Here is a 23947-nt window from a genome sequence, read left to right on the forward strand (position 1 = left end):
TGGTTCTTTCTGACTGGCTTCTCTCACTTAGCATGATGTTTTCAAGATTTGACAATATTGTAGCACAGATCAGTACTTCATTCCTTTTTATGGCCAGCAATATTCTGTTGTATGGATATATATACATTTTGTTTACCCATCCATTAGTTGATAGACATTTGGGTTGTTCAGACTTTTTGGCTGTTGAGGATAGCACATTTATAAATATTCACATACAAGTTTGTGTGTGTTACATATCTTTTAATTTATTTCCCTTGGTTGTATACCTAGGAGTGGGATTGCTGAGTTATTTGGCTTATTTATTTTTATCACTTGAGTAGCAGTAGTTCGTGATAGAAAAGATGAACCCAAATTAGCTTCATCTGGTTTTAGAGTTGCCTTTACCTACCAGCTGCTGGCAGGTTTCATTTGAGGATTTTAAGTGGTATTGGGTAAGGCATTGGAGTGCTTCAAGGGGCAAAAATCCATTAGGATTTTTTTTAACCCCTATATTTTCCCATGACCTTAGATGGATCACTGACGTTCTCTGGACTTAGGCTCCTTCTAGTAGTAAAATGTTAAAGGTCTTTGACTTCTTGGTCTTTAAACTGATCGCACATATACTGTGGTAAAGTATCTGGAATCACTTCTGTAGACCATCAGCTTGCTGTCTAGAAAGTCTATAGTTATTGTTATTCTGTCTGCTCTGGGCTGCTTCGTGTCTCTGTAGACCGATGATTTAAAGGAGTGATGGGCATCAATCATATTTTTGGAAATACAGACACATCAAACCAAAACTCAACATTACCTGGAAAATTAATGATGATTATAGCCAGCTATGCCATATACCTTGAATATATTTTGGATAATGTTGCTGGGTGTCACTTATCCTAGGATTACTTTGATATTGTGAAGAGCCCCATGGATCTTTCTACCATCAAGAGGAAGTTAGACACTGGACAGTATCAGGAGCCCTGGCAGTATGTGGACGACATTTGGCTTATGTTCAACAATGCCTGGTTATATAATCGGAAAACATCACGGGTATACAAATACTGCTCCAAGTTATCTGAGGTCTTTGAACAAGAAATTGACCCAGTGATGCAGGGCCTTGGATACTGTTGTGGCAGAAAGGTAAGAAATTTTTGCACAGATGAGAATTGAAAATTTGACCAATTAGAATTCTGAATCATCAGATTGTAAGTTCATCTTGAATAGGGACTCATAGGGTCATATTTCCCTGTGGTGCACAATGCCTGGCATGTGCTGGTTCTCCTAGGCATGTCAGTTCACATTGAGCTCCTCTTGTTCTCTGTAACTGGTGGAAGGATATGATTGTTAAGCTTCTTTCAGAGTGATGAAATAATACACTAGTAAACCGAAACTGCCTGTTGTGATTCACATAAATGAGAACTAAGACTTCACTGACTTTTGTTTCAGAATTGCCAGTATAAATATTTCAGCTTGCCCTTCAAACCATATTTAATAAATGGTTTCTTTTGCAGTTGGAGTTCTCTCCACAGACACTCTGTTGCTATGGCAAACAGTTATGCACAATCCCTCGCGATGCCACTTACTACAGTTACCAGAACAGGTAAGCTTGACCTGTGTGGACTGTGGTCAGAGTGTCCGCGTGTCTAGGGAGTGCATGCGGAAGGACCAGCACACATACAGTCATGGTTCATGTGGAACTTGCTTGAAAACAGCTGTACAGCACAAGTTCTGGTCTTTGCATTCTGCCTTTGTTTGCAGAATTACACAGTTTTCTAGTAGAAAGTAGCCTTGTGTCTGGGCCCATATTTTTATAAGGCAGAAACCCAAGGCCTTATGAAGTTAAGCAATTTCATGAGTTGGTGGCATACATGGGACTAGGTCCCAGGCCCCACTTCTCTTTCCACTGTCCTCTTCCAGCTCACCGCAGCCTCTAGCAAAACAAAATTTTCAAACTAATTAGTCTTTCTACTTGTCCATGAAATTGCTGCTGGCTTTCACCATTCCCGAAACTACCCAGAAAACTTTTAATCAAAAGTTTGTTAACCAGCTGTATCTTTTAGGAAATGTTTCCTTTTTGTGTACAGCCTATCCATCCAAAAACTCCCAAGTTTTTCTTGGAGTATATAAAAACAGAGGAATATAAAAAAACGGGTTTTTTGCCTCTCTTAAGCAAATAAAAGGGAATACCCCCAAAAGTAACTCTGTACCAGACTCTTCTTACACAGACTTGAATATGACAGTGGATGGTAGGCTTCTAGTAAATTAGACACTGCTGCCTTATTTTCTCTTGCTCAAACAATGGCTATAATTACAAATTGCACTTACTATCTTAATCAGCCAACAATATAGCTGGCATCAGGTGTTTACTTGGGGCTCTGAGACAGTAATAGCAAGGCTGGACAGTTAATACTTTGAACCAAACCCACAGTGATTTTTTTTGCTGAACTTGTTTGCTACAGTTGTATTTCTAGCTTTGAAAAGATCACTTAAACTTTTTGTTTTATTTACAAAGTTAGGTGCACTCTCCCTGATGCTTTGTAGTCATTAGAATCCACAGTTTTTACTCATTAAAACTTAGGAAGTGGTCTCAAGTTGTTACAAGCACCTTGTGTTCAAAAAAGCAAGTGACAGCTGGCACGAAACTTTGCTTGTGCTGTCATCTTGACATTTATGTAGCGTTTCTGGACTTTTACCACCAGTCTACGGCGCTTGCAGTCTTTGTACCAAGAAATAATGTAATCATGTATCTGCACACACCACTGCCTTTCTTCTCCCCTTTAAATGATGTCAGTTGGTGCCACAGTCTGTTTAACTGCTTGTGCAGACTTTTCATTGTACTTATGTGGCTTCCTTGATCAAAAAGAAACTTTTTTTCAGACTACAGTGGTTTTTAGATGATTTCTTGATACTATATCCCTAATGGATTTTTTCTTTGAAAGTGGGGAGAAGAGTGATTGCCATGTTTAGGTGATAGAGTAACAGATCTTCTCTCCCCAGTATATTTATCCTTCCTTATCCTTTTGATTATTTGCATCAAGTAGCGTTAATTACTAAAACCGAAGGGTATAGGTCTGTGTGAGACTTGTTTGTTTTATTTGCTGTAATCATTTGCTACTTGTGATCCCATTGAGATATTTAATGCTAATCTGTGCTTTGCCTTGGCTTTCTGCTTTGTGTTGTCTTGCGTTTTATGTTTTTTGTTGTCCTGCAATCCCTCATTTCTTCGTTTGTTTTGTGTTTTTTTTTTTTCTCCCTCATGCTTGTCGTTGTCTGCACTTGGCTTTGATTGCAAAAAACCAAAAACCAAAAACCAAACCTAAACTGTGGGGCCCATAAATCTGCATCATTGAATGTCCTTGTCGCCGTTGATGACCTGCTCTCTGCTCCCGTCCCCCTCCTTGGCCTGCTGTGATTGGTGGCTTCGTTGCTTGGCTTGGGCTGTGTTGTGTGAACGGAACAGTTCACCCCAGTATGGCCTTCTTGCCGACAGGTATCATTTCTGTGAGAAGTGTTTCAATGAAATCCAAGGGGAGAGCGTTTCTTTGGGGGATGACCCTTCCCAGCCTCAAACGTAAGTAACTATGTTATGTTGGAAAGTACTGTCTTATTTCTCTGTTTTGTTAGGTGATTATGCTCAGGCTTCTAAGTGGTCTTGGTTTATGCTGTCTAGTGTGATAGCCGTTAGCCGCAGGGAGCTAGTAAAATACAGATTAACTTAAAGCAAACAAAACTTAAAATTCCTAATTTCTGTTGCTTAATAAACATCTGTAGCTAATGGCTACCATATTGGTCAGTACAGATGGAGAATATTTCCATCACAGCAGGAGGTTCTTTCAGTGCTGATCTAGGGAATACATCAGTATTGGATGGTCATTTTAGGTATATTTCTTCTATAAGGAAACAGCCAGCTTCACTCCTAAAAAGTTAGTTTCACTGTTAGCTATGTTGAGTTTGAGGGAAATTGACCAAATAACCACCATTCAACTTTCTCATACAGGTTAAAAATACCCAAATCATTACAATTGTGAATATGATTTCACAACATTAGGGATTTAGGAATTTGTTAGAGTGACTTATAGAAAGACACTTGGTTGGACTTCTGCTGTCTCACAAGCTCTTGTGGTTTGGTAAATGCCAAGAAAATTTTTCAGACGCAGCCTAAACTGCCTCATGGTACGTCTGATCTCTAAGATTCAGTTAGACATTGAAATTTGCATTGTTAACAGAAAAAAAGAACTGCGTGTTGTCTTTTCAATATTCTTCAGCTTCTTTTCCAGTTTAACCTATAATAAACAGAAGCAACTGAGAACATTTTAAAAAAAAAAAGTACGGAATTGTTACTAGTAATAACAGGGCTTCTGAGAAAAACTGGTTAATGTTTCCAAATTGGGTTTTGAAGTTGTACTTTGTCCTCAGTCACCATAGACATAGTGGGGACTGGTGCTGGTCTGGAAACTAGATATTAGGTCCCCTTGAACCTTAAGGAGATTTTCTGACCCTTGGCTAAACCAGGGAAGTCTGCTCCAGCTAGTTTTCCCTGATGCAGGAAGGGAGACAGCCTTACAGTTGGTGCTATCGAGTGGCTCCCCATGTGTCCTGTACCTTCGGACAGCTCATCTCTGACTTTACAGTGCAGAGGCCCCTCTTCCAGTTCTGAATGTGGCAGTGGGCCTGAATCTGTGCATTACTAACAAGTTCCCAGATCATTCTGTGCTTCTTGTCTTCAGAACACACTTTGAGTAGCAAGACTTCAGGCCATTTAATGATGAGTCTCTAGCCTATAACCAGTCGGATACAGCTTAAATGTGGAAATGTCCTCATTTTTGTGAGGAGGAACCACATTAGTCAAAGTTGGGCCCCCTGAAGTTTAATTCTAGGTTGACAGTAAGACTGTTAGCTTCTATATTTGTGAGGCTATGAGCATTGTGGTACGCTGGATTTCAGGATGGGAGGCCATGTGGAAACTTAATGAATACCCTTTTTTGGCCAACTATAAGTGACCTGAAATATATATTCTTAATATAGACGTTTTCTGTTAATATAAAAGTTGTTTGACTAGACTGTCCTGATTAATTAGGTTTTTTTTTAAATAGTGATTTAGGTCCCTCTGTACACACTATCTTTATATACCTTGTTCAGTCTAGAAACATTAAACTATTAAAAGGTATAGATACCTAACAGTAAGAGTAGTGGGCAAGATTTAAAAAGGAAAAGAACTAACCCATATGCCTAGTTCTTACTGGGTTCTCCTTTTCCTATAAGTGGGAGTAGATTTACTCTAAAGTTCTTTCCAGAAAACATAGGCATTTCTTTATGTAAATGTGCATTTTGTGGGAGCAAGAATGTACAAGTTTATTGTATCCTTGGTTTAGTCTTAGAAGATTTAAATAACCCACTTACAGGATGGGTTTTTTTGTTCCTTTTGGTTAGAACAGTGGTCTAATTATCTTTCTATGTTGCCTTTTCTCATTGTATCCCTCTTCTTTCCTTAGTACAATAAATAAAGAACAATTTTCGAAGAGAAAAAATGACACACTGGATCCTGAACTGTAAGTAGTTCCCCTTGAATAGTCAGTACACCTTGAGTTTCCTTCTTCCTTTCATTCTCTTGGTTTGCATAGCCAGTGAGATGATTCTCTATTCTTGGGCTAAATCTGTAACATACCTAACACAGATGGTAGAAAAGTTAAAGTTCACGTTATGGTTAGGATTCATTTACATTTCACTAAATTGACGTAATATTTTGGTGTTTTATATGTAGGCCTAAGTGAAGCACCAAGCTACCTCTGCTCAGGGCCATGCATTCCAGCCCTGTTGTCCTCTGCATTTGCAAACCAGCTCATAATCCCCCCCTTTATAGTGAGGCCTTTCAGAACCCTGTGCAGAGATGTACTGGTGTTCTGGGCGTTCCTGACATGGATATGATGGTGTTGGACTCGTTGGAAGGCAGTCGTCTTTATCTTTCACTTTTTACCGCCTTTCCATGGTCACATTTAAAATTGCCACATTTAATGACTGAACTTAACTGCTTCTGAGATTTGCTCTACCTATAAACACTAAGGAACTTTTAACCCAGGAACTCGTTAAAACTATTACTTCAGTTCTTTGGACATGACCTTGGCTGTCTTTTGAATTGTCAGAAATCAGGAAATATCGGAAGTTTTTATTTGGTTAAAGATTTGGATTTAATCTTGACATTTTGACTTTTCATTTCCAGGTTTGTTGAATGTACAGAGTGTGGAAGAAAGATGCATCAGATCTGTGTTCTTCATCATGAGATCATCTGGCCATCTGGGTGAGACTTAAGTATTTTCTCTCGACTTTTTTCCTGTGAACTTTAGTGAGTTTTAGTCTTCTTTGCAATAATTATATTTTCAAAGTTGCTGTCTCTGAAAATTATTTTTTGGATTGGGAAAAGATAAGTAAAATCTGGTTTTAAAACATTAAATAACCTAGAATCCAAAAATATAAATCTTTCTCTTGCATTTTTAATCCATATACAAGGAAGTTTGTTCTGCTGGTTCATTTTTTAAATTCTTTGGTGGTCATTGTTCATCAAAAATCAATACTTAATGAAAGATTTATCAGCAGAGATTACAAGAAACTTGTAGCAGCTAGAAACCAGCAAGGAGGTGTTAGACTCAGTTAAATTTGCCAGAGTCTGAATTTTACTTATGCAGTAGAAAAATTAGAAGATATGGGTAATGGAGGGTGCCAAGGGGACACCTATTTCTACCTCTGAGAGACCATCATAATGAACAGTATACTAAATGGTGACCTTGGTTAGGATTTGACTTAAAATGTTTTCAGTGGGTTGGGTTGTAAGTTACATCGGTGTTCAGTGGAAGGCAGGGTTGCGTGACAGTGACCAGATACAGACTTCAGTGAACAAGGTATTCTTGGGCCCCATGTTCTGTTTCTGAATATTCTTCACATATTTACTTAGGTTGCACATTGTTAATGACTTTCACAGAGTGGGTTTTTGTCCATTGTGACACTCATCTGTCTACTGCTTTGGGCTGCTTCTCACTCTCCAGGAACGGGGCTGATCCCAGCTGTGTTCCAAGGGAAGGGCTGGGGGAGGGTCTCCGCACTCAGCAACTCGCAGTAGGACGAGAGCTCTACTCTACTCTACTCTTTCTTGGACTGACTGTTGACACTGGTTTGGAGGTCACAGGAAAGGGGAGGCTAATCAACAAATTTCCAGAAAAAAACAGTGAAGTCACAGCAGTTGATGTTTACATGGCTTGTCTTTAGATAAGCCTTTTCAGTACCCTCCTCAAGAGTGGGTGAGAGTAATTAAGATACTTCAGTGATCCTTGCAACTAAACATGAGTCAGTTGGCTGGTGAGCACTTAATGTGGAACCCAGTTTTTGTAAGAAATTCTACTTGTGCACACATCCTTACAGAATTGCTGGAGCAATGAGAATGTACATTTAAAATCTGGCGCTGCTTTCAAAATGTACTTATTTACATCCCCACCAGTAGCATGTAGACTTTTGCCAATGTGATTAGCCAAAAAAAAACCCACAAGAATTCCTGCTTTAATCTGTAATTCTTCATCATCTTTGCACATGTAAGCCATTTTATATGCCCTAACGTTTCTTCATGCCTGTTGCCTGTTTTTTAATTAGGTTTTTAATTTTTTTCCTTCTTAAATTTTTCTAAGAGCTCTTTATTAGTTTTATTAACTCTTTGTTATGTATTTAGAAATATCTCTCTGAATTGCAACTTTACACATACATAAGATAGATTTTATACTACAATATTAATTTTTTGTTTGTTTGGTTTTTGTTTAGAAGGGGTGATTAGGTTTGTTTATTTTTAATGGAGGTACTGGGGATTGAACCCAGGACCTCGTGGGCGCTAGGCATGCACTCTACCAAGGAGTTATACCCTCCCCCTAGTACACATTAATTTAAATATTTCTCTAAGTTGTTTAAGCAAAGTCTTGGTTTATATTTTAGATTTGTCTGTGATGGCTGTTTAAAGAAAACTGCACGAACTAGAAAAGAAAATAAATTTTCTGCTAAAAGTAAGTTTCATTCTTACAGGTGAATTTTGGCAAAACTTCACTGAAGCATAGTTAAAACTAAACATCCAAAATGAACTATTTTGTTTTAATATGATTTAAATTACTTAAAGTAAAAATCAAATTTTTTCTATAATTTAAGTTGTACTGAAATGTACTTTTTGGTGTGAAATTCATTAGACCTAATGATTTGTAAAAAGAAGGATATGTGTTTTCTTTGTTGCTACATTTTTCTGTATTTGGGGCACTTCCTGATTGGGGCCAGATGTGGAAATACTTGGTCAGAATTGCCATCTCATGAATGATTCCCTGGGTTTTGTGTAAATACCCTTACGTAGTAAGGATTGCTTTTAGACCTATGTGATCTTTTCAGTGGGGTGGGGGTGGCGGTCAATTTCAGTTTTATACATGCCTTTGCCGTTTGGGGGTTTTTTTGTTTTTGTTTGTTTTGTTTTGCTGAGCTTTATTCTTTATAAGGTTTATCAAAGCACCTACCAGATGTTTTTAAGTATTATTGTAGTCGAGGCAAAGTGCATATGGATGTCTTTTCTGTTTTTTGAATCTTCTGAAATTGAAAACTTTTCAAAATAAAAAGTTGAGGAAAGTAACATTTAAAAAATACTGACTACCCTGCTTGCTTTAACTGCACATATACTGAAATGAGAATGATATGAGAGGAGTAGCATGCGCTCTGCGGGGAGGACACACAGGCTCACGAAGTGTTCCATGTTAATTTTTTTTAAGTATTGACTACATTGCTAACTTTTAACAAAACCCAGCAAGTTATCCCTTTAGTATTGAAAAAGCAGAATTGAAATTCATATTGAACCTTATAAGACTGACAGTAATAAATATGCACCTTTGTTACTACTGAATGTGTAATTTCTGCATTCCTAGGGTTGCCGTCTACTAGGCTTGGCACCTTTCTGGAGAATCGTGTGAATGACTTTCTGAGGCGACAGAATCACCCTGAGTCTGGAGAGGTCACTGTGCGGGTAGTTCATGCTTCTGACAAAACTGTGGAAGTCAAACCAGGCATGAAAGCAAGGTATCGAATAATTTCCCCTTTTCTTCTCTTGTGGATCCACCGTTGAGCACACACGGTTACTGCTGGTGATTCTAGTTTTACGGAGATGTTGTGGGTTTTCCCTCCAATGTGCACTGTACAGGTTTGTAGATAGTGGAGAGATGGCAGAATCCTTTCCATATCGAACCAAAGCCCTCTTTGCCTTCGAAGAGATTGATGGTGTTGACCTGTGTTTCTTCGGCATGCACGTGCAAGAGTATGGCTCCGACTGCCCTCCGCCCAACCAGAGGTAGGGCTTACAACTGCCACTTTCTGATTTGCATGGGAGTCTGAAGTTATAAGGTGAAAAGGCATAATGAACAAGACAGTGTTTGATGTGCTTGGTTTGGAAATGCAAAATCTTGAGTACTTTATATTGAAGTGAAACAACAACAAAAAAACCCAAAAGACAAAATACTGGTTTTCTGTGGTCACAGTAATAAGGAAAGAGATATGAATAGCAACTTGAAATTCAAAATAGGGAACAAACTGACTGCTTTTCAGAAAATGTACTTAAATCTAGGTTGTGTCGTGTACCTTCCTGAGATATCTGAAAGAATGTCGTGCAAATGGGATAGGATATGGTTTGGAATTTTTCGTTTCCAAAATAGTACAAAGGCCAGAATCAGAGTTCTGCCAGGATGTATTTGGATCCATCACTGTTGATTGATGTCCTGTGTTGTCAGGACCTGCTGGGTGCTGCTGGGACTGTAATAGGGCTGTAGGCCCAAAATCTAGTCATTTACCCAAATAACTAGTAACGTGTGGTAAGCATCACAAATGACAAGGTGAGCAGAGAGCGCTGAAGAGAGAACGTGTGTCGTAGCCACATCAGTAGGAACTGGTTATGTGACCTGACTTGGTTTCTTTCTCCCCATTTGGTGTAGGAGAGTATACATATCATACCTCGATAGTGTTCATTTCTTCCGTCCTAAATGCTTGAGGACTGCAGTCTATCATGAAATTCTAATTGGATATTTAGAATACGTCAAGAAACTAGGGTAAGCATAAAAGCAATTTGTTTAAACTGATTACCACTGGGTGTTATGGTGAGACATAGGTTAAGATATGCAAATATTTGACCTTTTTGTCTTTACTCTTCAACTTTGGTTTTCATCTAGTAGAACTATAATCTTAACTTGGTTAGATATCCTTTGCCGGGGGGGGGGGGGGGTGGATATTTTGGCCCTAGTTGCACCCATCCCAGACTAGTATTATTTTGTTTGGTTAAGCTATTAGAATGCAGTTAGATTTGAACATTATTACCCATTAAAGAGAACGATAAATTGCATTTGATTCTTTTACACCTGGGTATCAAAAACCAAAATCAAACTAAGGTCCAGAGATTTAAAACAGTCCATAAGACGGGTTCCTTACCTTCAAGGTGTATGTGTGCTTTAGAGTATTCCGCATCACCTGTGGTGGTTATTTCTCTTAACAATGTGCATTTTATTTAGCTCTCTTGTCGACATGGATTCATTTTCCTTTGCATTGTAGCTTTTGTTTGGTCCTTTAGTGCAAATTTGAAGGGTGTTGATCCAGGATCATGCCTAGTTCTGGCCTACAAATGTCCATCTGATGTGGATCGTACACTTTGTGTCATCTTGGGCGAAATCACTGGTTTCTGTAATGACTCCACTCTACACTTGAAAGTGTGGCATTCTCGTGTGGGAGGGTATAGCTCAGTGGTAGAGTCTGTGCTTAGCATGTCCTGGGTTCAACCCTCAGTACCTCCATTATCCAATTAATTAACTTTCTAATTACCTCTCCTCCCCTCCCCCAAATATAGTGTAGCATTCTTTTCAGAATGGATGATCTTTTCTCTTGAGTGTTTCTTCTCTTTATGTTGTTAGATATACAACAGGGCATATTTGGGCATGTCCCCCAAGTGAGGGAGACGACTATATCTTCCATTGCCACCCCCCTGACCAGAAGATACCCAAGCCCAAGAGACTGCAGGAGTGGTACAAAAAGATGCTGGACAAGGCCGTGTCCGAGCGAATTGTCCATGACTACAAGGTCAGGAGTTGGGGGACAGAACTGGAAAATGACTGATGTTGCTGCTCTGTGCTGTTTAACTGTCTCAACAAAAATCTTGTTTGTTCTCCCTCGTCCATGAATTTGTGAAATTAAGCTGATTTGAAAGTGGGGCTTTTTCCCCATGAATTACTATTAAGATGTTTATTTAATAGCCATTGGTGATTACAGAGTATCTCACGACAAGAACTTCTACTAAATCTGTTACCTGTTTTTACTCACGGGGAGGAAAACATGAACTGGATGTCTACCTGAGCAGCACAGCGAGTCATTCTTTAGCCATACAGTCTCCACTGTTTATAGTTTGGGTGGTTTAGAACATATTTCTCAGTGGATGCTGATGTTTCAAGGATGCGTGCAGGGTAGGCATGCCTTGTGCCACACTGCATTCTGTCTGAGTGTAAAGGCCACGGTGTGAAAGATGCTGCCTCTGCCATTGTTCTTGGTAACATAAAGGATAATTTCCCTCTTGGTAACATAAAGGCAGGCGATTTCCCAGTCCTCATGGGTAGAGGACTGCGGAAACCAGAAATACCAATCTCAGATCGTGCCTTTCCACTGTCTGAAACACTAAATGGCTCTCGGGCATTGAGGTTGGACATAAAATCTCTGCCATCTTCCAGAAGACCCACCTAATCCTTCATGTTTCTTGTGTCCCTTACCTATGACTATTTCAGTATAATAAATGCTTTTTTAAAAAAAAAATCCCATTTGTATGTGGATGTTTTCACAGGATATTTTTAAACAAGCTACTGAGGATCGATTAACAAGCGCGAAGGAATTGCCTTACTTTGAGGGTGATTTCTGGCCCAATGTTCTGGAAGAGAGCATTAAGGAACTGGAGCAGGAGGAGGAAGAGAGGAAGCGAGAGGAGAACACCAGCAATGAGAGCACAGATGTGAGGGCTTTGCATTTTCCTTTCCCACCTCTACCTCGATTCTCATGTATAACCCAGAAGTGAGCTTAAATTTTCATTGTGGCCTCAAAGCTCTGGGCTCTTTAAGTTGGGCAGGAAACAACGGCTTAGATAAGTTACTGTGGTTCTAGTTCAGTGGTTTTCAACCTTTTTAGCATCAGACCCCATTTTTAAATGGAATCTTGGATTTCCAGTAATGGAAACCAAAGGAAAGGAACCCTGGAAAACTGATAGAGAATTATCTATCTAGAGCATGGGGCCAGGACACTTTACTTTCTGTAAAGGTCTAGATTATGAATAGTTGGGGCCTTGTAGGCCATATAATTGCAGCCTTTAAAATCATTGAATGTTTTCAAGGTTTTTTTTGAATGGTAGGCCCATAAATTCTAGAATGTGAGTGGAAGGAAATGTAACTGAGGTCTTTGGCTCCCTACTTCCACGCACTCTTCCCCTGCTCCTTGTTCCCTGTCCTCAAGTCTGGGATAGTGTGGATCCATCAGAGGGGTCTCCTGGTCTGCAGGTTCTACTGATCAAAAAGCTAAGGCTGCCATTTTCTTGATGAAGAAGCATCAGTGCAAGGATTCTTCACTGGGAGAAAACTAGTACAAAACTTTAGTAAACCTTAGTTTACTGTAAATAACAGCTTTAAAAAGAGCAGCTAGTGGAAGGTGTAAGGTTATGATCTCTAGTTTCAAAAAATGGAGTCTTTTACCATTAGTATTGCTCACGTCACTTAAATAGTTAACATTTTCTTGTCCCCTTGTGCTAACCTGCAGGTGACAAAGGGAGACAGCAAGAATGCTAAAAAGAAGAATAATAAGAAAACCAGCAAAAACAAGAGTAGCCTGAGCAGAGGCAATAAGAAGAAGCCAGGCATGCCCAATGTGTCCAATGATCTCTCGCAAAAACTGTACGCCACCATGGAGAAGCACAAAGAGGTGAGATACAGCCGCGAGAGTGGACAGAACTGGGTCAGCGTTTCTAAAAAACTGCCCACCATGGTTGGAGGTTGACGTGAGCACCAGAGACCATTTGAAAATCAGATGGGAAAAAAAAAATCATTTGAAGGGGAAAGAAGGGAAAATGAGGATGGTTGGAGTGGGTGGTGCGAACAGGGATGGTAAGGTGTCTGATACGCAGCTGTTACAAGTCTAGATGCTGTGGGGACGAGTACCAGCACTGTCTGTCTGACCCTGTTGTTTGCAGTCCTCTTATGTTTGTATTTTTGTCCATTGTTCAGGAGGTTGGCTTGTTGGGTATCTCTTTGTTGTTTTGTTTTAGCCCAAGCTCCTTTGAGCTCCATTTGGCCGTTCCAGTTTGTAATGGAACTTTGGCAAAACAAAAGAATGAAAATGTTGATTGTTTGCCTTCCTGAAAGGGAATTGGGAAGTGGAGAGAACTGAAGAAAAGTTAAACTCGAATATATGCACTTACAGCCCCTTCTCAGCAAAGTTAAAACTTTGAATTATTTTGTTATTTAAATTGCTTGCTTGTTGTTGTAGGTAGTTTGGAGATGTAATTGGGTGTGTTGGGGTTTTTTTCCTCAGCATCATCCTTGGCAAGATGAGAGGTCTCAAAGGGTAATTCATGTCAGGTTTTTGGTTTTTGTTGGGTTTTGTTTTGTTTTGTTTTAACCTCTCAGTTTGACTTTGTTGGGACACCATAATCAAGTTCTCATAGGAAGAGGCTGTTACGTGGGGAGGGAAGTCGAGGCCTGGCTTTAGGTACTGATCCTCACTTAGATGATGATGATCAGCTATTCTGAGCAATATTTAGCGTCACAAAATTCTGTCATCACAGTGACTAGGGAAAGCCCTTACAGTACATCATAATAGATGTGACTTCAGTTGTGAGTACATCTGGGACTTGGTTTACCCTGAGGAGGATGTAGGGTGACAGTCATCTGTTAGGAGTCAGAATCTAAGTTTGTCAATTTAGGTTAAAGTCAAGTATTTTCTTAGCTCTAGGGTGACATACAGTGGAGTCAATCATGCTGGTTGTTACTGGAGGGTTGGCCGTAAAGACGATGAACTAGGAAGTCACTAGATGGTTTTATCTGCCCCTGTTTTGAATGGGTTGCTACAGGTATTCCCCCACTGGTTAGATTCAGTGTTTAGGAGTGCTTTCTTTGAGCCACAGTTAATATCAAACCCAGTATTACAAGGTCAAACACACATCACAGTCCTTCCTTGATGCTTTTAGCTTTTGGCATCTGTTTGATTCATGTATCTATTCAGTGTGTGTGCTCTTGTTCTATGTTCTTTTTCTAGAAATGTATCTTAAAAGACTTGTTTTATGTAAACATTGCTACCCAAGTATATTACAAATGTTACTGCCAGTTGGCACAGATTTTCAGCCTCCGAAAAACTGGTAGAATATAGAAGGCAACACAGCAGTGGCTCACAAGTTCTTGATCTCTTGAAGAAGCCGTTTTACACTTTACTGTTACGTATGTAATACCAGCTTCCTGCTGCAGCCTTTACAGCGATGATTATGGAAATTAATGGTGGTTCTGTATTTTCAGACTTCATTGAACAAAAGTTTTGCCACTTCTGTAGCAAGGACTAAGGAGGTTTTGCTTTTCTATCTTTCCCACCTCTACCAACTTTTTTCTTCTTCAAACTTAACAGGAGAGTTAAATAGAAGACCCCCTCTGAAACACTTCACTTTGATTTCACCAGTTGTTAACACCCTGCTACATTTTCTTTATCTCTATTTCAGCAAATACCTTGTAAGAAAGAAGACATTCTCTACATGACCATGCTGTGGTTTTGTGCCACCGTCTCATGTCTGCTCCTTATGGTCGAGTCCAAGAGTGTGTGTCATATTCAGTTTCCAGGTCTCAGTTCCTGGCCTTATATTCTTTCATGATGTGGGCAGTTTGTTGAAGACGCCAGGCCAATTGTTTTGTAGGATGTTTCTCAATTTGGATTTGTCTGATGTGTTTCCTTGTGATGAGTCAGATTAAGCTGTGGATTGCATCTTTGAGCAGACCACTTCAAGGCAGAAGGTCCACTGTACACGTGCTCTACCTAACCCAGACCACTCTTGCTTGGAAGGAATTACTGGATGAGATAGAAAAGATAAGGTGTAGGTTTTTAGGCTTGTCATAGTCCATCCCAGAGAAGAACAGGCCTACATGAAGCAGGAGAGAGGGGGCTTGTCTCAGGTAACCTTGTGGTGTGGTCATAAAACTAAATGGGGCGTCCCAGCCCCACAGCTGCGCAGCCGGGCTCTGCTGCCATTGACCCAAGGCTCCAGTTCCAGCATCGGAATTAAGCTTTCTGTCTTGCAGGTCTTCTTTGTGATCCGTCTTATCGCCGGCCCTGCCGCCAACTCCCTGCCTCCCATTGTTGATCCCGACCCCCTCATCCCCTGCGACCTGATGGATGGGCGGGATGCCTTCCTCACCCTCGCCAGGGACAAGCACCTGGAGTTCTCTTCACTCCGAAGAGCCCAGTGGTCCACCATGTGCATGCTGGTGGAGCTGCACACTCAGAGCCAGGATCGCTTCGTCTACACCTGCAATGAGTGCAAGCACCATGTAGAGACGCGCTGGCACTGCACCGTGTGCGAGGTAGGCCCCGCGGGGGGGACGGGAGCGGCTGCGGGGGCCTCGAGAGGCGACGCAGTCAGAGGTTATACAGGCTGGGGGTGGGTGGGGCCTGGCCTCATTGGAGTGGTCTGGCTGAAGCAGCTTTCTCTAAAAAGGGGCTTTTTTGTAGCCCAAGCGGAATATGTAAAGGCTTTTGAATGACTTCAGCCTTGGAAAGTTGACCTGCACCTGTTTTTCCCCCAGGATTATGATTTGTGTATCACTTGCTATAACACTAAAAACCACGACCACAAGATGGAGAAACTAGGTCTTGGGTTGGATGATGAGAGCAATAGCCAGCAGGCCGCAGCCACCCAGAGCCCGGGAGACTCCCGCCGCCTGAGCATCCAGCGCTGCATCCAGTCTCTGGTCCACGCCTGCCAGTGCCGAAATGCCAACTGCTCCCTGCCCTCCTGCCAGAAGATGAAGCGGGTCGTGCAGCACACCAAGGGCTGCAAGCGGAAGACCAATGGAGGGTGCCCCATCTGCAAGCAGCTCATCGCCCTCTGCTGCTACCATGCCAAGCACTGCCAGGAGAACAAGTGCCCTGTGCCCTTCTGCCTCAACATCAAGCAGAAGCTTCGGCAACAGCAACTGCAGCACCGGCTCCAGCAGGCCCAGATGCTTCGCCGGAGAATGGCCAGCATGCAGCGGACTGGCGTGGTGGGGCAGCAGCAGGGCCTGCCCTCCCCAACGCCCGCCACTCCCACCACACCGACGGGCCAGCAGCCCACCACCCCGCAGACGCCCCAGCCCCAGCCCCCATCACAGCCCCAGCCCACTCCCCCCAACAGCATGCCGCCCTACTTGCCCAGGACTCAAGCCACTGGCCCTGTGTCCCAGGGTAAGGCAGCAGGACAGGTGACCCCTCCGACCCCTCCTCAGACTGCTCAGCCACCCCTTCCAGGACCTCCACCTGCTGCAGTGGAAATGGCAATGCAGATTCAGAGGGCGGCTGAGACGCAGCGCCAGATGGCCCACGTGCAAATTTTCCAAAGGCCAATTCAGCACCAGATGCCCCAGATGACTCCAATGGCCCCCATGGGCATGAACCCGCCCCCCATGGCCAGAGGGCCCAGCGGGCATCTGGAGCCAGGGATGGGGCCCACAGGGATGCAGCAGCAACCACCGTGGGCCCAAGGAGGGTTGCCTCAACCCCAGCAGCTGCAGCCCGGAATGCCAAGGCCAGCCATGATGTCAGTGTCACAGCATGGGCAGCCCTTGAACATGGCTCCCCAGCCCGGACTGGGCCAGGTCGGTGTGAGCCCTCTCAAACCAGGCACTGTGTCTCAACAAGCCTTACAAAACCTTTTGCGGACTCTCAGGTCTCCCAGCTCTCCCCTACAGCAGCAACAGGTGCTTAGTATCCTTCACGCCAACCCCCAGTTGTTGGCGGCGTTCATCAAGCAGCGGGCTGCCAAGTACGCCAACTCTAACCCGCAGCCCCTCCCGGGACAGCCTGGCATGCCCCAGGGCCAACCGGGGCTGCAGCCACCTACCATGCCAGGCCAGCAGGGCGTCCACTCCAGTCCAGCCATGCAGAACATGAATCCCATGCAGGCGGGCGTCCCGAGGGCCGGCCTGCCCCAGCAGCAACCGCAGCAGCAGCTCCAGCCACCGATGGGAGGGATGAGCCCCCAGGCTCAGCAGATGAACATGAATCACAACGCCATGCCTTCACAGTTCCGAGACATCTTGAGACGACAGCAGATGATGCAGCAGCAGCAACAGGGCGCAGGGCCAGGGATCGGCCCCGGGATGGCCAACCACAACCAGTTCCAGCAGCCCCAGGGAGTTGGCTACCCCCCGCAGCAGCAGCAGCAGCAGCAGCAGCGGATGCAGCATCACATGCAGCAGATACAGCAGGGGAACATGGGACAGATGGGCCAGCTCCCGCAGGCCCTGGGCGCAGAGGCAGGAGCCAGTCTGCAGGCCTATCAGCAGCGACTCCTTCAGCAGCAGATGGGATCGCCGGCTCAGCCCAACCCCATGAGCCCCCAGCAGCACATGCTCCCAAGTCAGGCCCAGTCCCCACACCTCCAGGGCCAGCAGATTCCTTCTCTCTCCAACCAAGTGCGTTCTCCTCAGCCTGTCCCTTCTCCGCGGCCGCAGTCCCAGCCCCCCCACTCCAGCCCGTCCCCGAGGATGCAGCCTCAGCCTTCTCCACACCACGTTTCCCCACAGACCAGTTCTCCACATCCTGGACTGGTAGCTGCCCAGGGCAACCCCATGGAACAAGGGCATTTTGCCAGCCCGGACCAGAATTCGATGCTTTCTCAGCTCGCTAGCAACCCAGGCATGGCAAACCTCCATGGTGCAAGCGCCACGGACCTGGGACTTAGCACCGATAACTCAGACTTGAATTCAAACCTCTCACAGAGTACACTAGACATACACTAGAGACACCTTGTAGTATTTTGGGAGCAAAAAAATTATTTTCTCTTAACAAGACTTTTTGTACTGAAAACAATTTTTTTCAATCTTTCTTAGCCTAAAAGACAATTTTCCTTGGAACACATAAGAACTGTGCAGTAGCTGTTTGTGGTTTAAAGCAAACATGCAGGATGAACCTGAGGGACGATAGAGTACAAAGAATATATTTTTGTTATGGCTGGTCACCCCCAGCCTGCTTTTCCCCTTGTGTGTGTGGTTCAGGTGTGCACTGGGAGGAGGCTGAGGTCTGTGAAGCCAACCACACGCTCCTGCCTTGCACCTCCAATAGGTTTTATTATTTTTTTTAAATTAATGAAAATATGTAATATTAATAGTTATTATTTACTGGTGCAGATGGTTGACATTTTTCCCTATTTTCCTCACTTTATGGAAGAGTTAAAAAAGAACATTTCTAAAACCAGAGGACAAAAGGGGTTAATGTTACTTTAAAATTACATTCTATATATATATAAATATATATAAATATATATTAAAATACCAATTTTTTTTCTCTGGGTGCAAAGATGTTCATTCTTTTAAAAATGTAAAAAAAAAAAAAAGAAAAAGAAAAAAAATTCCCCTTTCCTCCCCTCAAGTCAACTTTTGTGCTCCAGAAAATTTTCTATTCCGTAAGTCTGAGCGTAAAAACTTCAAGTATTAAAGTAATTTGTACATGTAGAGAGAAAAATGACTTTTTCAAAATATACAGGGGCAGCTGCCAAATTGATGTATTATATATTGTGGTTCTGTTTCTTGAAAGAATTTTTTTCGTTATTTTTACATCTAACAAAGGAAAAAATTAAAAAGAGGGTAAGAAACGATTCCAATGGGATGATTTTAACATGCAAAATGTCCCTGGGGTTTCTTCTTTGCTTGCTTTCTTCCTCTTTACCCTCCCACCCCCCACACACACACACTTTCTGTAAAACTTGAAAATAGAAAGCAAAAACCCTCAACTTGTAAATCATGCAATTAAAGTTGATTACTTATAAATATGAACTTTGGATCACTGTATAGACTGTTAAATTTGATTTCTTATTACCTATTGTTAAATAAACTGTGTGCGACAGACACCTGACTTTGTTTCACTTCTTGACTTCACATCTATCTTGGGAGCATCACTGGAAGTGCTTGATGTGTAGGATTCGGGGGGGGAAGTGAAAGCACCCGCTTACTGTCCTTGCTAACTATTACCTAAAGTGATTTTGTGACAAAAATGGATTTTAAGAAATAAATGTTGGTAAATTTGTCCAAAGTTCAGGAGAAAACACAAGAAGTACCAGCTAGATGTCAGTTTTGTCCGTCTGAATTGATAGTAATTAGCCTTCAACAGCCTGATGTAAGCCCTCCTTCTGTGGTCCCCTGTGGATGACCTCCTGGTCTTCCAGTCACCCTTATCCTGCAGGGATAAGACTGAGCACCTCAGAGGGGTCACATCTGCCTAAGTTACAAGTAAGCCCTTGAAAGAGCAGCACTTAGAGCCAGGGCAGCAATACTACATCCCAGTTCTGTTCAAATACTTTGTTACTGCTAACTGCCAACCAAGAAGTCGGCGGGGAAAGAGGCTGTACAAAAGGAAAGGAAAACGTGAAAATAAAACCCAGAAGAGATGGCAGCAAGGAGTCCGGTACTGTGCTGGGTGTGGAAGGATGGGGAGGTTGCCAGTCCTCCGTCCAGCCGAATATTTCATCGGCTGTGAGTGAGTGTGAAATGAGGACACTCGGGGAGCTGCGCTGGCATCACTAGGCAGGTCTTCCTTGTTATCGTCATGGAGTTTTACACTGACGATGATCTCTGCTAAGGGCTAAAGAAAAAAGATCTCTTCAAGTAGCTTAATTCAAACTCCTAATTGTTCTCCCACTATTTTACATTGTCTCACCAAAACAACCAGTATCTCGGTGTGAAGTGAACTTGCATAGTCAGCATGAATCAGAGCCCACCCCAGCAGATGTTATCGAGCATCCACCTGCCTCAGGTCAGTGGTCCAGCAAATGTATGCACGCGCAGCACCTACAGTCTGCCAGGCAGGACAGCGAGCATGGACAGGATGCGGCCCTGCCCTCCAGCTAGCCAGCCTGAGATCTAGAAAAGAGGACAGAATGATGCTTAAACAAGATGAAATAAAGGTTAAGTGCTGTAAGCGGGACAGAGGGAGCAGGAGGAATCGTTTCCGGCTGAGAGGAATTGGGAGTTTCTGGAAAGGATAGAATTGAAACTGGAAGAGGGCATAGCTCAGTGCTAGAGCACAAGCATGAGGTCCTGGGTCCAATCCCCAGCACCTCCATTGAAAAAAAAAATTTAAGTCAACCTAATTACCCCCCCTCCTCCTCACCCCAAAAAAGAGTTAGCTAAACTGGATCTTGGAGGGGAAATGAACCAGGAAAGGTGGAGAGGGGTGAGAAGGAACTCCACCCACAAGAGTGAAGAATCTGATCCTGTTGGGAAACAACTTCAAATCCACTTGGCTGGGACCAGAGAGAACATGTTGAGTGTCTGTCGGAGAAAGTCTCCCATAGTGCTCCCCGTTACCAGGGCCCAGGATTGATTCGAGCTCCTGGATGGGAACACAGAATTTTCACCCATTTCCAAGCAGTAAATTCCCAGCTTTTACAGCTCTAGACTCTGGCTGAAGATAGCTGGGTTGAAGTGTCAACCTCTTCACTGTGATGTTGCAAGGAGAAAGCAGGGGCAGAAATAATTAAATAGGGAGGGGAGAAAAGCTGTCCTTGCCCAAACTAGAGGCAGTTTTAGGAGGGGGAAGATGTGGATTAGTCCACAGGAATACAAGAAGGTTAGTTCACCGTTTGTGTATATTTGAAAATTATCACAGTAAAAAGTTGGGAAGAGCTAAAAGGAGCCACAAGTCTCCAACAAAGTTGTTTCTAAGACATCAATCTAGGAAACGGGCCCAATGGGCACCAGCAGTATCCAGGTGTTACTTTAGTTGCTTAGCTCACTGAATCCTCAAAAATGACAAATGAGAAAGCTGCAGCTCAGATGTATGCGGAAGGTCACACAGCTACCGAGAAAGCCAAACATCTGCTGGATTCCACAGCCTGCTTCTCCGCATCCTTTCTCCCTCACCGTAGAGAAGCCCTCTAATGGCTGCACGTTAATAGGTTTGACACAGGGCCCCATGCCAAGTAAATTCAAAATATAGACTAAAAACTGAAAGGGGGAGAAAAGTAAGGAATCATAAAGATAAGCTCCCCAGGCTTCTCCTTTCCCAACCACAGAACCTCGTCTCCAGAGAGATGGTTTTCCAAAATGTTATGTTCATGATGAGGTCACCATGTTTAAAGAACACACAGGCCAGCATCAAAAAGAATAAAATGCTTAGGAATAAGTTTAACAAAAGACATGCAAGACGTGTACACTGAAAACTACAGAACATCCTTGAAAGAAATTAAAGACCTAAATAAATGAAAAGATATCCTTGCTCATGGATCGGAAGACTAGGGAGGCCTAACATTGCTAAGAAAGTACAGGCAACCTTGTTTACTTGTGCGTCACTTTAAGCACTTTGCCGATACTGCGTTTTTTACAGCTGGAGGTTTGTGGCAACCCTGCACCAAGCAAGTCTATCGGTGCCATTGTTCTAACAGCATTTGCTCACTTACTGTCTCCGTGTCGCATTTTGGTAATTCTCCCAATACTTCAAACCTTTTCATTTTTACTATTATACTTGCTATGGTGACCTGTGATCAGTGATCTTTGATGCTACTATCTTGGAACACCACACAGTGCACCCATGGAAGACTGCAAACATGATCAATAAATGTGTGTAACGTGACTGCTCCACTGGCAAAACAGACATTCCCCTGCCTCTCCCTCTCCTGGGGCCTTCCTGTTCCTCAAGACACAACAATATTGAAATCAGGCCAATTAATAACCCTATGATGGCCTCTAAATGCTCAAATGAAAGGACGAGTTGCATGTCTCACTTTAAATCAACAGCTAGAAATGATTACACTTAGCGAGGAAGGCATGTCAAAAGCTGAGACAGGCTGATCCAAACAGTGAGCCAACTTGTGAATGCAAAGGAAAAGTTTTGGAAGGAAATTAAAAGTGCTCCTCTAATGAATGCACAAATGATAAGAAAGCAAAACATCTTAATTGCTGATAAGAAAAAAGTTTTAGTGATCTGGAAAGCTTAAACCAGCCACAACATTCCCTTAAGCCAAAGCCTAACCCAGAGCAAAGCCCTAACTCTCTTCAATTCTATGAAGGCTGGGAAAGGGGAGGCAGAAAGGCAGAAGGAAAGTCTGAAGCTGGCAGAGGTTGTTTCGTGAGGCTTAAGGAAAGCAACCACCTCCATAACATAAAAGCACAAACTGACACATCAAGTGCCGATGTAGGGGCTGCGGCAAGTCCTCCAGAAGATCCAGCTCAGATAAGCAATGAAAGTGGCTGCACAAAACAGCTGATTTTCAATGTGGACGACAGTCTTATATTGGAAGATGATGCCATCCAGGACTTTCATAGCTAAAGAGAAGTCAAAGCCGGGCTTCCAATCTTCAAAGGGAATAATGCAGCTGGTGGCTTGAAGTTGAAGCCAATGCTCATTTACTACTCTGAATATTCTAGGGCCCTTAAGAATTGGGCCAAATCTACTCAGCCTGTGCTCTATAAATGGAACAACAAAGCCTGAATGACAGTAAATCTGTATACAACATGGTTTGCCAAACATTTTAGGCCCACTGTTGAGACCTACTGCTCAGAGAAAAAAGATTCCTTTCAAAATAGTACTGCTCACTGACAGTGCCCTGGCCACCCTAGAGCGCTGGCGGAGACGTACAGGAGACGAACGTTGCTCTCCTGCCGTTCAAACAGCACCCAGTCTGCAGCCCATGGGTCACGGAGTCATTTCGACTTTCAGGTCTTATTTTTAGGAAATACATCTCATAAGGCTATAGCTTCCATACGTTAATGACTCCTCTGATGGATCTAAGCAAAGTAAACTGAAAACCTACTGGAAAGAACTCATCATTCTTTATTCACCATTCACCATTAGCTGCCATTGAGAACATTTGTGATTCATGGGAAGAGGTCAAAATATCGACATAAACAGCCAGTTTGGAAGATGATTCCAACCCTCCTTGTCAATGACTTTGAGGGATTCAGGACTTCAGTGGAGGAAGTACCTGTACCTGCTGTCGAAACAGCAAGAGAATTAAAATCAGAAGTAGAGCCTGAAGATGTGACTGCATTGCTGCAACCTCGTAACACAACTTGAATGACTGAGGAGTTGCTGCTTACGGATGAGAGAAGAAAGTGTTTTCTTGAGATGGAATCTACTCTTGGTGAAGATACTGTGAAAATTGTTGAAATGACAACAAAGGATTTAGAGTTTTACACAAAGCCAGTTGATAAAGTAGCAGCAGGTTTTGAGAAGACTGACTCCAATTTTGAAAGAAATTCTACTGTGGGTAAAATGCTATCAAACAGCATTGCACACTACAGAGAAATCATTTGTGAAAAGAAGTCAACTGATGTATCAAACTTCACTGTCGTCATATTTTAAGAAATTGCCACAGCCACCCAACCACGCTGATCAGTCAGCAGCCACCGACATCGAGGCAAGACTCTCTACCAGCAAAAAGATTATGACTCACTGCAGGCTCAGATGGTTGGCATTTTTTGGCAATAAAGTATTTTTAAATTAAGATATGTACATTTTTTCAGACATAATGCTATTGTGCACTTAACAGACTACAGCACAGTGTAAACATAATTTACATGCATTAGGAAACAAAGAATTCATGTGACTCACTTTATTGTAACATTTGCTTTATTGCAGTGATCAGAAACCAAACCCTCAGTATCTCGGAGGTATGCCTGTACTGCACCCCAACTGACGTACAGATTCAATGCAATCCCTATCAAAATATCTT

The 23947-nt window shown here is 42.7% G+C and overlaps 1 protein-coding gene across 1 annotated transcript in view; it reads left to right on the plus strand.

The window, feature by feature from the left end:
• Positions 1–19131, plus strand: part of EP300 (E1A binding protein p300) — a 66931-nt gene extending 47800 nt beyond the window's left edge. The window contains exons 18-31 of the mRNA XM_006174708.3: positions 874–1113; positions 1485–1573; positions 3464–3544; positions 5466–5522; positions 6191–6268; positions 7942–8009; positions 8904–9054; positions 9176–9322; positions 9960–10073; positions 10926–11091; positions 11843–12007; positions 12802–12963; positions 15321–15602; positions 15825–19131. Coding sequence (XP_006174770.2) covers positions 874–1113; positions 1485–1573; positions 3464–3544; positions 5466–5522; positions 6191–6268; positions 7942–8009; positions 8904–9054; positions 9176–9322; positions 9960–10073; positions 10926–11091; positions 11843–12007; positions 12802–12963; positions 15321–15602; positions 15825–18020 — 3996 coding nt within the window. The 3' untranslated portion in view covers positions 18021–19131. The remainder of the gene's footprint in view (positions 1–873; positions 1114–1484; positions 1574–3463; positions 3545–5465; positions 5523–6190; positions 6269–7941; positions 8010–8903; positions 9055–9175; positions 9323–9959; positions 10074–10925; positions 11092–11842; positions 12008–12801; positions 12964–15320; positions 15603–15824) is intronic.
• Positions 19132–23947: the final 4816 nt, after the last annotated feature.

The sequence above is a fragment of the Camelus ferus genome, chromosome 12 (genome assembly GCF_009834535.1).
Source record: "Camelus ferus isolate YT-003-E chromosome 12, BCGSAC_Cfer_1.0, whole genome shotgun sequence".
Taxonomy (NCBI): domain Eukaryota; kingdom Metazoa; phylum Chordata; class Mammalia; order Artiodactyla; family Camelidae; genus Camelus; species Camelus ferus.